We start from the raw sequence: 18160 nt of genomic DNA on the forward strand, positions 1-18160 counted from the left end.
TATTAATACTAGGCGCTGGCCATTTTTCCAGATGGCTTCCAGGTATTGTACCATGTAATTATCAAATTCACTTCATTTTGGTCTAAAGTATTTTATGAATCTCACGTTTCATCATTATAACTAAGTGTTGTTTTTGTCATAACAGCTGTGAAGATGGCGTGCAAGATGGCCGCCGTGAAACCAGTAGGAATATCTCATGATCTATGAAACGAAAAGTTTTTGGTTCTATACGCAGGTTTTTTGGGATTCGTTCTTTTAAAACCAGCCCCTGCACCTACTAAGTTCTGCTCTGACAAGAAAACTAACAGGTCTGTTGGGATCTAAACTCCCAAAAACCTTTGTAAAGAACTAAAAAACTGTGTTTCTATGTTTCATAGATCATGAGTTATTAACTGGTTTCACGGTGGCCATAATGCACGGCGTCCAATACAACACTTCACATAGCTGTTACGACAAAAACATCACTTATAATAATGAAATGTGAGACTCATAAAATACTTTAGACCAACATGAACTGATTGGAGATCGCCATATTGAATTTTCTGAGTGGCCACCACCAGCGCCGTTTTCCAAAAGAGTAAAAAAAAGTGAACGATTCTCTCCAGAGAAAAAACAAAACACGACTCCGCCCACGCCAGTACATCTTTTCCAGAACGAGGGAATAAATTAGCTCCATAAAATGCTTCTTTATAAAAGAAAAATAGATATTTATATAACTGTACACCCTATCTATACAGCATAAAGTGCTGGTTGTGGTTGTGCCGAGTCTCTAACTTCTAACCTCCTCCTGCAGAGATGAACCCCAGACGTCCTCCTCAGGCCTACCTGGTCCTGGAGGGGAGTGAACCTCTCACCTTCACCAACGTCTTCCCCCGCTGGGAGAGGAGCCCCGGACCCCACACACAGGTACAGTAACAATATGCAAATAGTTGAAGTAATATCTACAAGCAACATTTCACATAGTCATGAGTAGTTTTAGAAGAAGAATATCTAAATGTATTTACCCTCAGACGTTTTAAATGAGTGAGACACAATCTGACCGATCTCTCTAATCACTATCAATACTTCTAATAGCTGATGTAAGGAGTATAATAATGTAATAATGGAAATAAAACTTTATTTATATAGCTTTTTTAAAAAGAGGCAGATAAAAAACTAAATACTCAGATCACACTTTTCTACCATAAAAGGCTGAAATGTGTGTTTTTTAATTGTAGTAACTCACTGTAGTTTTTATTTAGTTCTCGTTTTTGTAAAAATTGTTGTTTTTATTTTTATTTCAGTTTACTACATTATTGTTTCACTGCTAGTCTTAGTTTTAATGAACTATAATAACCCTGGGGAGGTGTAGATAAGCTCCGCCTCTATCTACAGCCTTTCAGTGCCTTGAAATGTACAGAAATAAACTCATTCATTCATGAGGACGGTCATTAAACTCTGAGTGGACGATGGGAGGAGTCAGAGGTTCAGTCAGAGCCGATGTGATGAGGTGTCGGTGTGTCGGTGTGTGTGCTGCAGGCCGACTCGGGGAGGCTGAAGCTGACCTTGGTGCAGGACGCCCTGGCCCAGCTCATGAAGACCCAGTTCCCCCTGGAGGAGCTGCTGCGGAGCCCCCTCCCTGACGGGGTGGACCCCCAGCAGCTGGAGCTCTACCTGTCCGACCACGACTTCCAGGTAAACACGGTGCAGTGTGGCATGTCGACCAGCAGGGGGCAGCGCTCACCAGCTCTAACACATAGAAACACTTCCTTCCTCATGTTTGGTCCATTACAGTTTCACTTTTTCAACATCAGCCTGTGTGTGGTGAACAATGAACACATTTCTTGTTCTTTTGACACAAAATATTGCACATTTTACACATTTAAAATATGTTTTAAGCTCAACTAAAACCAAAACAGTCGATGTTAACTGCTAAATGTTCAATTGCTTTCACAGTGTTTGTCAAAACAGAAAACCTCATGTTCAAACCAAGTGACCAGCAGTTCATATTGTAGATTGAAACATATTCTGTATTTTGTTTCATTGCTTTTGAAAAAAACAGTTGATTGAGCTCATGCAAATACATCAATCACAACTGATTCCATCTATATATTACACGTAACTCAGGTGTTGTAAAAAACTGTAAACTCTGTGTATATACACTACTCGCAAAAAGTTAGGGATATTCGGCTTTCAGGTGAAATTTCAGGATGAAGCTAAAATGCATTCTAACCTTTACAGGTGAACTTAATGTGACCTTCTCTAAACTTTTGAATGCACATGTCCAACTGTTCAATGTTTCAGTCATTTCTGCACAAGTTTCTATTCTCTGACAAGGAGCTTAACGGCAAAATTCACAACAGGTGTTTGATCCATGAATCAACCAATACATGTCCTGGTTCAATTAGAACTGGTTTAAACAGTCGTCCTCATGCTCATGCTGTTCACATTTTAACATAATGAGACCAAGACAATACCTAACGACTGATCAATTGTTCCATCAATCAGCCGTGTAGAGGCTGGTAACTCTATAACCAAGAACCTCAATGACCTTTGGTTGTCCTTCAAGAAGAGTGGGACGTCTCAGCAGACAAGTAGTCCACCTGTGGACAGCATGAGACGTCGTTGTCAAGCTGTAACTGAAGCTCAAGGGCACATGACAAGTTATTGAGACATTTTTTGTTGTGGTGTAGCTACCCACCACTGTTGTTGGCTTTTGTTTCAATAAATTGTTTGAGATGAGGAAATAACCAGTGCATACTTCTACTGAAATGCTCTACTTTCACTTTTAACTTTTCACATTCTCCATAAATTTCACCCGAAAGCCAAATATCCCTAACTTTTTGTGAGTAGTGTATATTCTACTGATCACTTCTGATTAGTTTTGGATTGTTTTTTATTATTATTAACACAGTTTATCAAACTACAATGATGTTTCAGACTATTCTGGAGATGAAGAGAGACGAGTACGCCTCGCTGCCCAGCTGGAAGCAGGTGGATCTGAAGAAAAGCAAAGGGCTGCTCTGCTGAGGAGCGGGAACTTCCTCGTCCTCCTCGTCGTCCACAGAGACACCGGCGAGGACGTGAGCCCCGGCCCCGGCCCCGTGTTGTTGCACAAAAAAAGGACTCGGAGCGTAATAAAAAGAAGAAAGAAAGAAAAATTCACTTTTATTTATGTCAAATTAGTACGGTGTGTGGACTTTTTATCGGACATGGATTTTTTTTTTTCTCTGTAGCTATTGTCCAGAGCAAAAAAAACAAAACAAAACAAAAAAAAAAAACACATTTTCCTATGAAACTTCATTTTATCTGTACAAATAAATCAATGAAAGATAAAAAAAAAGAGAGAGAGAAAGAGAGAAGGTGTGTGGGAGTAAAAGGACTTAGTAACAAACTGTGGGATAAGGATGAGAAACACAAGAGTGCTTACAAAAAAAAAGATCGATGCTAATAATAAACAATGTAAACCAAAAAAAACAAACAGCGAACCACTTTCTACGTTTCTCCAACATCCAAACTCTTCTTCTTTTTGCTGCTTCTTTATTAAAACAAAGTGTGACCTTCAGAGCTGTGGAAAAGGATTTACCCCGTCATCATCACACGTAGACAAAGATATAACCCAAGTGAATATAAAATACAGTTTTTAAAGCGATAGTTCAACATTTTGTCAAATTGGCCCATTGCCATAATCCCTATAGTCACAGCAGTAGGTTCGTTACCTTTAATTGTCGGTGCAAGCTGTTTTTAGAACGGCGGAGCAGAGCCGTGAGCTGCTCAGAGCTACGCTACGGAGGCTCATGGGATTTCTTGGTTTCCCTCATCAAACTCATCAAATACACAATCCAACAACTCCAAAACGCTCTGGTGGACAAGTTGTGACCTGCACATTCACCACGCTATGAGATAATAACACAACGTTACCAGACAGAGTTGTTTTAGGGGGAAATTCATGCAAAACCGCTGATGCGCGTTGCCTTCAGGGACAGTTTTTCATCAAGAAGTCTCTGCATTTCCCTCTAAAACAACTCTGTCTGGTAACGTTATGTTATTATCTCATAGCGTGGTGAATGTGCAGGTCACAACTTGTCCACCAGAGCGTTGTGGAGTTGTTGGATTGTGTATTTGATGAGTTTGATGAGAGAAACCAAGAAATCCCATAATGAGCCTCCGTAGCGTAGCTCTGAGCAGCTCACGGCTCTGCTCCGCCGTTCTAAAAATAGCTTGCACCGACAATTAAAGGTAACAAACCTACTGCTATGACTATAGGGATTATGGCAATGGGCCAATTTGCCAAAATGTTGAACTATCCCTTTACAGTAAATGATGATTAAGGGAGAAAAAGTCCCTGGACCCCCCTCCTCCCCTCTGTTCAATCATTAACTAATGCTGCATTCAAGACAAATCGGAACTCTGGTTTTTCTGAACTCCTAGCTTGAAAAAGTGCAATTGAACGCCACCTCATGTCGGAGAAAAAAAGAGATCTTCCCCGACTGCTACGAGAATCATTTTATCTGACAACCACATGGTAAAACATCGATTAAAATGCTTTTTATAAGCCAAAATACATTAAAACATTATGAAGCTACTGATAGTAAATTCATGTTGTTATTTCTCTTCGATTTTAAATGATCTATGTCATTATTTTAAAATGCTTCTTTTATTTAAGTTGTTAAGTGAAGCACTTTTGAATGCAACGTTTGTCCCGGTCCAACATGTTTTTGTGGTTAATCTGTGAGATTCCCAAGTTTCCGAGTCGTCTTGAACGCAGCATGGACTGTGATAAACCACTCAGAGATCTCAAACAGCAACAACACATCATGTCACAAATACAGAAACTGAAGAACAGATGGAAACACAACACCACTGACATCAATGGGGGCAAATACTTTTTCACAGCACTGTATGATGTGTGTGTGTGTGTGTTGAGTGTGTAAAGGTCTGTGCAGTCAGTGTGTGTGTGTGTGTGTGTGTTGAGGCTGCAGCCTTATTAGGGCTCTGTGGGGATTCTCTGTTAGCTATGCATGAGGAGGCAGGTAGACATGCTCCAGTAACGTCCCCGTGGTGCTCCACAACAACTACAACTACAACAACAACTACGACAAAAACACGCAAATTCAGCTTCAGCTCAATCAACACAACGTTGAAACACGAGCGCACGCTGCTGTGACCTCAGACTCAGCAGCTCTGAGGTGGGAGAAATCATTAAAAATAACTGGTAGATGATCCAGTTTCTTCTTTTTCTACTACTACGACTACTACGGTGGCCCAAAAGCTCCAAAAACAACACATGCACAGACACACAAACGTGCTACAAGTTCAGAAAAACAATTTCATGAATGTGACGACACACAAGCTCCAGAGAATTTTTTTTTTTGAATTAGTCATGCGGTTGTGTTTTTGCATGTGTCATGTGTTTTCTTTCTGGTGTGTTGTTGAGCCCTCAGGGCCACCGTAGGATACAGCTGAATTTGAATGCAACTTTTTTTTTTTTTTTTTTAAACAGCGAGCGTCCACAGCAGCTGTGATCATGAAAACAAACCACAGAGGAAGAGAATCGATCACCATAGTGACAATTAGGGATGGACTGATGCAGCTTTGTCAATACCGATATACCACGGCTGATTGAACACACCTGTACACCTGTACACGTTGCCATGTGGAGGACAGTGAAGGCATCAGGCGTGACTTAAATGTGACTTTTCTAACTTTATAAAACGTTGTTGCTCTGTGTTTGTTGTCTGGAATTGAAGTGAATTGATCGGCGTCATGGATCAGACTCATTATCCGATACCAGATCTCAGCTATTTAGTCAATATCTGGGCTGATAAAGGGGAACTATGCAAGATTTTAACCTTTAATTAAAGCAGAAGTAAGTGGAATGTTTGTGTTATTATAAGTCTTAAATAGTTATATCTTCCGACAGCAATCACTTCTATAGAGTGTTTGGTCTGAAACACGGGTCTGTCAGCCTCGTAGCCTCCGTAGCGTAGCTCTGAGCAGCTCGCCGCTCTGCTCCGCCGTTCTAAAAACAGCTTGCACCGACAATTAAAGGTAACAAACAGAGATGGACAGAGTACTCCACCCCAGTACTTGAGTAAGAGTACAAATACTACTGGTCAAAATTGACTCTGTTACAAGTAAAAGTAGCTCAGTCGACATGTTACTCCAGTAAGAATAAAAAGTACTTGCTTTTAAAGGTACTTAAAGCAGAAGTGAGTGATATATTTGTGTTAATATAAGTCTTAAATAGTTATATCTTCCAACAGCAATCACTTACATAGAGTGTTTGGACTGAAACACGGGTCTGTCAGTCCCTCTGCTCTGCTCTGAGCCGAGGAGAAAACATTTATCGTATCCTACAGTTTTTATCCAATGAGGAGAGAGAACGGCATGCAGGGCTGTGTGTGCAGCCAAGGAACGCCGTGAATGTGGTGACGTAGCGACGAGGACTGTTATGGTGCGTTCAAGGAAACTCGTATTTTTCCGACCGTGAAGTGGTACCAGTTCGATCTGGTACGAGTTCACCGGTCGGAAGTTACGAGTGGCCGTTATAGTGACTTTCACCGGTAAAACAGGTCGGAAAAACACGAGTGGGTTGCCTGGAACGCTACAAAGTCGTAAGTTGTGACTTGAAGCTGTAATTTACGATTTCAAAAGCCTGCCTGGAACGCAGCATTAGCGAAAACGACCGGACCACTTACTTCTGCTTTAAGTATCCAAAAGTACATGCTTTTAAATGTACTTTAAGTAAAAGTAAGAGTAAGAGTAAATTTCTTATTTTACACATCAATGAATTACTCTAATTTTTTTCTAAATGAATGTAAGGAACTTTTAACTCTTGTTTGTGAGAATGAACTCTTTGAAAGCAGCTGCACTGATGTGCTGCTTTTAGGGGTTAGGGTTTCCTTCTCTGACAAACACAGCTTGTGTCCAATAGGATTTTAGAAAAAGACCTGAAAGTAACGAGTACTTTTCAGCCTTCCTAGAAATGAACTCCAGTAAAAGTAAAAATATTTGTCTTGGAAATGTATTCAAGTAAGAGTAATAAGTACCAAAGAAATCTAATACTCAAGTAAAGTACAAATCCTCTGGATATGGCCAATTTGCCAAAATGTTGAACTTTCTCTTTAAGAGCGTCACAGCAGGATGTTTCCCCCCCAATGTCCACCACGAGTCACGTTGACCTCCCCTGCCCCTTATATGGTTAAATAAAATAAAGTCCCCTGGTCGGCGGAGTCGCAGCTCTCTGACTAACTGGGTGTTATTTTCCTCAGAACGGATTAGCTGACTAAGCCTCCATGTGACTGCGCCGCGCTGCCGGGGAGATTGGATTTAGGCCCACCGCCGGGCGATGGTGCACTCAAGAAGAAATATTCGTGAAAAGGCCCTTTTTTTCTTCTGACTCGCAGGCAGCAGCTTCAACACTATAAGAACATCTGCTGCACACACACACACACATAGACACACACACGTCTTGTTCATGTGAATGTGTGACATCTACTTTACAGCAATTACTAAGCAGCTGAAGTGAATGCAGGGAATTCTCCAGAGCTCCTTGTTGCAAATAGGATGAAAAAAAGTAATATATTTATATTTTTTTTATATTCTCTAAGGTTGTTTATCGTATTTTTTCTCTTTTTTTCTTTTTAACGGGAAGCAGAGTCAGATCAAAAAGGTCCTTATTATTCATTTGGACCGGGCGATGAGTGTGAGAAGCCTTTTCAGCATCTGACAGGATATGTGCCTGTTGAGTGTCGACTGGGAACAGGATCTTCCTCCTCCTCCTCCTCCTCCTCCTCCTCCTCCTCCTCCTCCTAGATGGCCTGCTCCCTCTGCAGCTCGGCTACGGGGGGAATGCAGCGCTCCGGCTCGGAGGCCAGCGCCGCCTCGCGCAGCACCACCATGTGGTCCTCGGCGGCGTGCAGCGACTGGTCGATCCAGTCCAAGCTGCCGGACATGTGACAGGCGTTGCGGGTGACCAGCACCAGGTGGCTGACGGACAGCAGCAGCGCCGTGGCCCTGAGGACCGAGAGAGAGAGAGAGACAGAGAGATGAACACACACAGACAGGTTTCTGTTAACAAGCTTTCACCGGCCGCCCTGGCTTCTGCAGGGAAAACACTCATTCATTTAAAATAAATAAATAACTGAAATCTGATGTATGACAAATGGATATATGAAGATATAACAATTTATAACATACCATACAGAAAGCTATTGCAATAAAAGAAGAAATACAACTATCTGTATTGAGACTTTTCATTATAGACTGATGCCTTTTTCATAAGCTTAAAATGTCCAATGCAAATATGGTTACACTTTATAACAAGTACACACTATTAAAGCAGAAGTGAGTGATCCGGTCGTTTTCGCTAATGCTGCGTTCCAGGCAGGCTTTTGAAATCGTAAATTACAGCTTCAAGTCACAACTTACGACTTTGTAGCGTTCCAGGCAACCCACTCGTGTTTTTCCGACCTGTTTTACCGGTGAAAGTCACTATAACGGCCACTCGTAACTTCCGACCGGTGAACTCGTACCAGATCGAACTGGTACCACTTCACGGTCGGAAAAATACGAGTTTCCTTGAACGCACCATAACAGTCCTCGTCCCTACGTCGCCACATTCACGGCGTTCCTTGGCTGCACACACAGCCCTGCATGCCGTTCTCTCTCCTCATTGGATAAAAACTGTAGGATACGATAAATGTTTTCTCTTCGGCTCAGAGCAGAGCAGAGTGACTGACAGACCCGTGTTTCAGTCCAAACACTCTATGTAAGTGATTGCTGTCGGAAGATATAACTATTTAAGACTTATATTAACACAAATATATCACTTACTTCTGCTTTAAGCATTAGTTGAGCATGAATAAATACTGAATTCTTAAAGGGACAACGAGGAGTTTTGGAAAGCGTAGCGTAGCGAAGTGTTCTCATACTACATTTCCCATGAGCCTCTGCGCGCGCACCGTGAAATTCTTTGACCGGCGCAAGACAGATTCATGTTTTCATTCATCAAGAATTAAAGTCAGAGGTTGAAGACGATCACATACCGTCGTAGTTCCCACCATAAACGGAGATTCGGCGGCGTTATTCTCATGACTCGCCACGAAACCGAAAGTAAAGAAACGCTGGTCGGCTCGACCAGCATTTCCACCACCACTAATAATAACAAAATAACCATAGAGACAAAACCATAGATTTATAGAAAATGGAGCCATTAACAAGTGGTAACGTAGATTCATCCACATTAACGTGAGACTTTTTTATTGTCGCGGAATTTTTCGTTCTGCCGACGGAGAAACTCCTCGTTGTCCCTTTAATTAAAACGCATGAATACTCAATAATATGTAGTATATAAATACAGTTAGTGCTTATCAGTGATGAGTAAAACATCTTTAACTGTGTTTATAAACTACTACATATGTTAACAATATGTTAAATTAAACGTATTTACTTTATGTTTGCAAATTTATTTTTAAAAAAAGCAAATATTGTATACAGTACCTGTATATACTGTGTGTTTTTATTTTAATGTCTACATTAATGTTGACGTAAAGTATATTTACATCCTGGTAAACTGGTCTCAGACTATTGAACCCACCGTTTATAATGTCAACACATATTGACAGGCCTTTAGATGGATATATAATTATGTGACATACATAATGTCTTCAATATAAACATAAACATACATATTTGTATGGATTAGACATAAGAAAAGATAAAGATAAGATGAGATAAGAATGACTTTATTAACCCCTAAAGGGAAATTTATTTGTCTGGCAGCTTGTCTACCTTTTGCAGAAGAATTAAAATATATCATAGCACATATCTGCATCTGCATGTCATACTAGTAAATGTAATAAATACTCATAATATGTTATATTTGCATGCAGGTCATTTTGAGAAAATGGTGAAAAATGGCTTTACTTTTCTAATTATAATATTTTCCTTGTGGCAGCATCACTTTGCCGTGTATTTGTATTCCATGTGTGTCTGTTTATCTCAGATTATTACATTAGTGCTGCCTCACGTCTCTAATCCATCAGTATCTGTGCATTAAACTGTCAAAGAGCAGAAAAACACAGAGCATTATTGATCACCTGGCGTCCAGGAGGATTGGGTCCAGAGGAGGATACATGGACCTGACCACGTCGTCCACCCTGAGGGACAGAGACGACAGAGAGGTCGGAGAGGTTAGAGGTCATAGTGTTGTTGTTATTCTTTTATTAAGGGGTTATTAAGGGTTAACTAACAGCTATCACCATGAAATTTCCTACATTTATCACTTACATTAAGACAAATGTCACAATATGTTACAGTAGCATGTAAACTTCTGGTGAATCTAAGAGAAATCTACTGACAAAAGAGACAAAATGAAGTAAAATAACCAACTTAATGTGGATTTTCTACCATTTCTTTGGACTTTTATTAAAGAATACATGTTAAGGAAGAAAAATAGCCCCAAATCTCAATATTGAACAGTGTTTCTGCCTGTTAGTGTTGTTTTAATTACCTCGGGCTGATGCGTTTGGCCACCGTTATGATGTCACTCAGGCTCGCTGGGGCTTTGACCTTTGCCCCCGAGCCCATCGTCAAGGCAACCAGCTTCTCCGTCAAAGTGTGGCAGATCTGTGTGTGTGTATGTGTGTGTGTGTGGAGACACAAGTCGCTGATTAATTAATGATAATAATAAGTCATTTTCTGGTATTTGAATTAACAGAGGAGGAGGTGTGACTTTTCTTTCCAAGGTTTGGTACTAATGGAGATAACTGTATACATGTCATTGTTCATATAATGTCCTGTGTTTAAATATATATATTTAAAAAAAAAATGCTAATTAGTAGCTACACCTTTCAGATCTTAAACAATGAAAAAAACAAACCCCTTTTGTAACCCTTTTAATTTACAGGCCGTTAATTATGTGATAATGTCAGGAAATAGCCAAGAAATAACTATTAATTGTGTAGTAATGTCAAGAAAAAACAGTAAATTTCAAAGTAATGTCATGTTTTTTTTTATAAAGGCTAAAGATTACAAATGATTTTCATGCTTTAAATTTTATGGGAAAGGCCAGAATGTTTCTCCACCAAGTCCTTGAAATTGACCGTTATTTCCGGGCTATTTCTACGTAATCAATCGTTATTTCTCTTTTTTGGAAACTTTACTTAGAATTAAAAATGAAATGAAGGAACAAGAATGAAGTGTTGTACAGAATGAGAGGTGGTAATATAGTGCAGCCTATACGTTAGTTTGTATTGGGTCTATCTATTGCATCTATGTTTGATATGATAGAAATCCTGTGTGATACTGTTACATACATTATGTGTCTACCTGAGCAGAGCAGTGTGAATCAATCTATATCTGTGTGTGTGTGTGTGTGTGTGTGTGTGTGTGTGTGTGTGTGTGTGTGTGTGTGTGTGTGTGTGTGTGTGTGTGTGTGTGTGTGATGGAAGAAGATGAATCACTGAGCCTAAGTGGTGGAGGTGGATCAGTGTGGAGGCTGCAACACCTTTATATTCTTGTACTGTTGTTGTTGCATTTCCTCAATCTCAATCTAAAACACATGTCATGATGAATATGTTTCTACCACGTTTTCTGATGCTTTATGGCCCAAACAATTAATTTATTAAAGGGATAGTTCAACATTTTGGCAAATTGGCCCATTGTCATAATCCTTATAGTCTTAGCAGTAGGTTCGTTAACCTTTAATTGTCGGTGCAAGCTATTTTTAGAACGGCGGAGCAGAGCCGTGAGCTGCTCAGAGCTACGCTACAGAGGCTCATGGGATTTCTTGGTTTCCCTCATCAAACTCATCAAATACACAATCCAACAACTCCACAACGCTCTGGTGGACAAGTTGTGAGCTGCACATTCACCACGCTATGAGATAATAACACAACGTTACCACACAGAGTTGTTTTAGAGGGAAATTCATGCAAAACCACTGATGCACGTTGCCTTCAGGGACAGTTTTTCATCAAGCAGTCTCTGCATTTCCCTCTAAAACAACTCTGTGTGGTAACGTTGTGTTATTATCTCATAGCGTGGTGAATGTGCAGGTCACAACTTGTCCACCAGAGCGTTGTGGAGTTGTTGGATTGTGTATTTGATTAGTTTGATGAGGGAAACCAAGAAATCCCATAATGAGCCTCCGTAGCGTAGCTCTGAGCAGCTCACAGCTCTGCTCCGCCGTTCTAAAAATAGCTTGCACCGACAATTAAAGGTTAACGAACCTACTGCTATGACTATAGGGATTATGGCAATGGGCCAATTTGCCAAAATGTTGAACTATCCCTTTAGAAGAATCAATAGGAACAGGGCAGCTATAACAGACTGAAACTCTGAGTCTTTAAACAAGATCTCTGTGAAAAGCTTCTGTTACCTTCAGGATGGAGATGCAGTGAGAGACCAGACCGCTGTCAGAGGAGGAAAGGTCACAGAATTAGCTGCTGATAAAAACACGACGACTCCACAAACAACAAAACAAAAGAAACAAACAAGCACGTACGAGGCGTCTTCGATCCAGTCCTCGTTCTCCAGGATGGCCTCGATGTGCGGGTTGGTGATGACCACGTCGTCCAGCTCCAGCTCCGACAGCTCGCTCTGAGTCTCCATGGCTCCGATCAGGTCGACTGTCGGTCTGTCACACATGTAACAATCAATAACCAACACATGGTTATTGATCAATATCTGAGATAAAATGACTTTTTTTGGGCTTGAATTAAGTTAAAGGGATAGTTCACTCAAAATTCAAATTTCACTCATTATCTACTCACTCTCATGTCAACTAAGGGCTGGGAGAAGTTTCTTTGTCCAAAAAGACACACCAAAAAACATCCAAATACCTCCATACTGCTCGTCTGTAATGTCAATCTTGTATTGAAGCCCCAACATGAGAAATTGTTCCGAAAAAAATTAAATAAGTCTATATTTTAAGCTTGTTTGTAGCAGAAGCTCCCAGGAATCTCACGCGATTTGCGGACCCGTGAACTGGGTGCAAATCGTGCGAGATTTGCATTGACACAGGAAAAGCAGTGAACTGAGACACTGGGAGCTTCCGCTACAAATAAGCTTAAAATATAGACTTATTTAATTTTTTTCGGAAGAATTTCTCATGTCGGGGCTTCAATACAAGAGGGACATTACAGACGAGCACTATGGAGGTAGGCTATTTGGATGTTTTTTTGATGTGTCTTTTTGGACGAAGAAAAGTGGTATCTATTTGCACCTTTTGGGTGAACTATCCCTTTAAATTAAGAGTTCACCTTCCTACATTTAATCAGCTGCATCATGTCCATAATGTTTCACTAACCTGTTATCAGTCCATGGCAATAATAATCATAAGACCAACTGTAAACCAATCATTATGACATTATTGTAAATCAACGAGGTGCAGCTTTGTCAGACAATTAGCAGAGCAGCAGGAAACATCCGTCTAAATATTAATTACTATTATTTCATTAGTGCCACATCAGGTACAGGAAGAAACCATCATTTGTCCTTTTTTTTTTATTGCACTTGTGATGATTGAAATATCCTCTGTGGAAATGTATGAAACTCATGACAGCTTCCTCAGTTCCTGTTCTTCTCCTTCTTCTTATTAGTTATATTTCTAATATTCTTTTATATATTTAACTGTTTTGTTGTGCAGTTTGGAGTCGTTAGATTTTTTTTTTGTTATCGCTTTTATTCTGTGTTTTATTGTTTCTATGAAAAGTGCTGCACACAGAAGAATAAAGTCTGATTGATTGATGGATGGGTTAAAATAAAAGCTTCAAATAAGTTCTTGTGTGGGCTTTCTTTCTTTTTGCACAGGCGTAGTTGTAGTGGTGGATGTGGTACAAGTAGCCTAGTGATGAATGCTGCTGCATATGCACTTCAGATAATGAATCAAGACTAAACTCCTTCAGTAGCCTACTTAGTGTTTTAGTGTCAAACTAGGACAGAGAAGCAGAGCTGGTGGAAATAAAACAAAGGCAGAAAGGCAGATGTACTTATTTGTAAAACTCTACCTCCAAATATAACAAACCGCCTTGCCCTTGTTGTTTACAACTACTTCCGGGTACTAGCCTATCATGTTTTTCACGTAACTATCACCGTTTAGACAAATCTGAAATGATTGAAGAAACATTACTATTTCTGTGTGTGTGTTTTGTGTTGCTATGTGTTGTATTTATTCAGTTTGGGGGAATCACAGCGTCTAGAAAGCATCAGTGGTTGCAGCCGACAGGGACAGCTAACGGTAGCTAAGCTAATGGCGGTAACTAAGCTAACAGCAGGACGTCAGCTGTTAAAACCCTCCCGTTGTGGGACACGACATGAAACTACTCCAGTTAGCTCAGTCATGTTGGAACTCAGATATCCGCTGGGGAAAAAAAATAAAAAATTCATGGAGCGTTTATTGAGTCACTGAGTTATTAAAGTTAAACAGGTAGCTAACCGTTAGCCCGGCTAATCTCTGATAACCAAGACAAATCACAAAAATGTGCACACAGAAATAGTAATATTTGTCCAATCATTGGTTTTATAAACTTTACAAACATCAGATTAGTCTAAACGGTGATATAGCGACATGAAAAATTTGATTTATGTAGCGAAACTTTTGTTCTCATGCTGGTTTTCTACAAGGTGATTGGTTCTCTACTGTCCAGATGCCTGCAGCTGTAATAGCCTACTGGACTGCAGGAGTCAGACAGTGGGGAGGAGGAGGAGGAGGAGGAGGAGGGGGTGTGTCGAAGGTGTGTGGAAGGTGTGTGGAAGGTGTTTCCAGCTCTGCAGGTAAAACCCTCCAGACGCTGCAGATTGAAGCTTGTTTACTTTTCCTTCTCTGTGACTCTGTGGCTGTTTGCAAAGGGATCGGACCGGGTCACAGGGAAATGCAACGTCTGAGATTTTATTTCTTTTCTATTCCACTATTTAGGCTGCAGTCACACAGTTTACAGTTGGTATTTATTTATTATTTATGTCTAACAGTTCCATTTTTGTGTACAGACTACACAACTTGCTGCTGTACACCCCCACACTCAACACATCTGTGCAATACTTTATTACTTTGTAAATAACTATATGTTCCTGAAACATTTTGGTACATAACTGTATAATTTTGATATCTATATTTGCATATTCTTCTACTTTTTTTTTTTTTTTTTTTTACCTTATATGTTTTCAAATGCTGCTGAAACAACCAAATGTCCCATGTGTGGGATTAATAATCAGTATGTCTTCTCTTTATGTTGCTTTATTTATTTTTTATTGTTAGTTTACTGATTGTTTCTGTTTTTACTCTTGATCTTGTATTATTTTAACTCCTCATATGTCACGGTGCAGTCGGTGTGCATTGGTCTCCAAGATTTGACTTTTTGTTTTTCAATCAAACTTTTGGCCTGCAACACTTTAAATTGTATTGGATTCGTTTGAAATTTTGATAGACTGATCAATTGATCGATTGCATCTGGAGCTAAATCACTCATCTTTTATTATCTATTATATATTTATTAGACTTATTGTTATTATTGCACATGTGAACACTGATACCACAACTTTACTGTGTGTTTTGTTTTGTATCTTGTGTTCCTGCCGCTCTGACACTTTAAAGCAGAAGTAAGCGATCCGGTGGTTTTGGCTAATGCTGCGTTCCAGGCAGGCTTTTGAAACCGTAAGTTACAGCTTCAAGTCACGACTTACGACTTTGTAGCGTTCCAGGCAACCCGTAACTCGTGTTTTTCCGACCTGTTTTACCTGTGAAAGTCACTATAACGGCCACTGGTAACTTCCGACCCGTGAACTCGTACCAGATCGAACTGGTACGACTTCACAGGTCGGAAAAACACGAGTTACGGGTTGCCTTGAACGCACCATAACTTCTTGTCAGCCAATGGAGTTAGCAGCCCCCGCCCTCGTCATGGATCTATTGGTCCTCGTCCCTACGTCACCACATTCAGGCGCATCCCTTGGCTGTACACACAGCCCTTTATGCCGTTCTCTCTCCTCATTGGATAAAAACTGTAGGATACGAGAAAAGTTTTCTCCTCGGCTCAGAGCAGAGCAGAGTGACTGACAGACCCGTGTTTCGGTCCAAACACTCTATATAAGTGATTGCTGTCAGAAGATATAACTATTTAAGACTTATATTAACACAAAAATATCGCTTACTTCTGCTTTAAATCCCCCCCTAATAAAGTCTTATTCTATTCTATTCTATTCTATTCTATTCTATTCTAAAGCCAGCAGTGGTTTAAACTGTGAGTGTGTGGATGCACTGACTTGCAGTCGAAGTGGTGCAGCAGGTGGTGCGGGTGGCAGTAGCGGTGTCTGCACACCACCACCAGGGCGACGAAGGAGGCCAGGAAGATGGTGGCCAACACCCCGATGGCCACGATCACCACCGTCTCCATGGTGACTCCGGCTCCCACAGCGGCGGCGGCGGTGGGCAGGCAGCGACTCGTCAAGAGGAAGAGGAGGAGGATGATGATGATGAAGAGGAGGAGGAGGAGGAGGAGGAGGAGTCCAATCAGAATCCAGCTGATTGTCCGAGCAGCAGAGTTATGGGCGGGAGCTCATCTGCTGAGGAGAGAATAATTGGTAGGTTCACTCTGATTGGACGACACCACACCAGGGAAGAGCAACGACATCATCATCATCATCATCATCGTCATCATCTTTAGGCTACACATATTCACTCATTTCCGTTTTCTGTTGCAACACGACGCAGCTCTGCTCCCTCAGAGAGAAGTCAGAGGCTGTATTCGAAACCGCATACTATACTACTAGTACGTATTGATTTGGCCAAAATGCAGTATGCAGTATGCAGTATGCAAACAAAAGCAAAATCTGCAGTATGCGAAAAGTTCCCGAATGTCATTCTGATTCGGAAAATATTTCCAGTATGCATCTGACCAGTCTACATTGCGTACTGTATCCCACAATGCAATGCGCCCCTGATGTCTAACCGTAACCAGAGCGTAACCAAAGACGGTAGTGTAGCCGTGTACCGTAACTATGTTATATAGTTTGATAAAATAAAACTTAATGTAGACTGATCGGTTCATTGTAAAACATTTATTTATTGATGTAAATGTGGTGGTTTCTGTCCGTAGGCTCCAGAGACCCGAGGCAGCGCTGCTCCTTTAATTTAATTTAACCTCTAAAAACCTGCGGGTAAGTTAATTAGCGATCGTTTTCTCCCCCGGGATGACGACGGAGGTTGGCCGGCCGAGCAGCTCTGCAGACCGGCTGCTGTCTCTGTGATGTCCTGGTCGCTGCGGAGCTTCACTTCTCTGAAAAACGTCGGAGCAAACTGCTAAACAGTCGTCATTTGGATAAACTGGCCGTATATTTGGGATCTCAACAGTTACTTTCTCGCATGAAAAAATATTAAAACTTATTTAAGTTACATAATAACAGCGCTAGAGCGAGAAATAAAACAGCTTTTAGCCTGTTTTACAGCTACTGCTACCGGTTGCCGCGAAATGCATTCTGGGAAACTTGTATACTGCATACTGCGGTGTGAACGGTGTCGGTCTGCTGAAGTAGCAGACTGAATCCCACATTCAGTATGCAATATACAGTATACTAACGCAGTATGTAGTAAAACAGCCAGACTGTCTGCAGCGATTGGTCAGTTTCTGATAGGACACGCCCCCATCTCACCACACACACGCACGCACGCACGCACGCACGCACGCACGCACGCACGCACGCACACACACACACACACACACACACACACACACACACACACACACACACACACACACACACACACACACGCACACTCTGTTTACACGTTATAATACTAATAATGGGAGCAGATTGAGAGACCTTCAGCTAAAACCACAACCAGCTTCTATTCTATCAGCTCTCAGAGTCACAGAGTCAACAACCGTCTGAGCACAAACCCACAAAGCTATCGATGACGACCTTCGACCTTTCACCATCTGTGGTTCTCCGTCCTATGAGATTAATTCTTTTTCTGTTTTTTTTTTATTTTTATTTATTCACAACTTTCCAGGGTGTATTCTTTAAATCTTAAAAATCGATCTTTCAGGCCTCAGAACAAGATTTTAACTTTATTCTCTTTCACTAAAAACAAAACTAACTCAGCTTCAGCTCCTTAAACCGAAGAGTCACACAGATAAAACACATTCACAATGTTAATCCAGTGGTGAAGTCTAATCTG

The 18160-nt window shown here is 40.8% G+C and overlaps 2 protein-coding genes across 2 annotated transcripts in view; one reads left to right on the top strand and one right to left on the bottom strand.

Annotated features, from left to right (window-relative positions):
* svilc (supervillin c) overlaps positions 1–3341 on the top strand; it is a gene marked incomplete at its 5' end in the record, with an annotated part of 39761 nt that extends 36420 nt beyond the window's left edge. The window contains 3 exons of the mRNA XM_083976956.1: positions 794–906; positions 1519–1674; positions 2920–3341. Of these exons, the coding sequence (XP_083833082.1) occupies positions 794–906; positions 1519–1674; positions 2920–3009 (359 nt within the window). The 3' untranslated portion in view covers positions 3010–3341. The remainder of the gene's footprint in view (positions 1–793; positions 907–1518; positions 1675–2919) is intronic.
* A 4452-nt stretch (positions 3342–7793) lies between these two features.
* Positions 7794–16379, bottom strand: tmem98 (transmembrane protein 98; the record flags this gene model as incomplete). Its single annotated transcript, XM_083977439.1, has 6 exons — positions 16246–16379; positions 12491–12622; positions 12365–12398; positions 10496–10611; positions 10083–10142; positions 7794–7998 (listed from the first exon to the last, which is right to left on the bottom strand). The coding sequence occupies exons 1-6, from the start codon at positions 16374–16376 to the stop codon at positions 7794–7796; spliced, it is 678 nt and encodes a 225-aa protein (XP_083833565.1). The 5' UTR covers positions 16377–16379.
* Positions 16380–18160: the final 1781 nt, after the last annotated feature.

Source organism: Trachurus trachurus (genome assembly GCF_905171665.1).
Source record: "Trachurus trachurus genome assembly, chromosome: 8".
NCBI classification, from domain to species: Eukaryota; Metazoa; Chordata; class Actinopteri; order Carangiformes; family Carangidae; genus Trachurus; species Trachurus trachurus.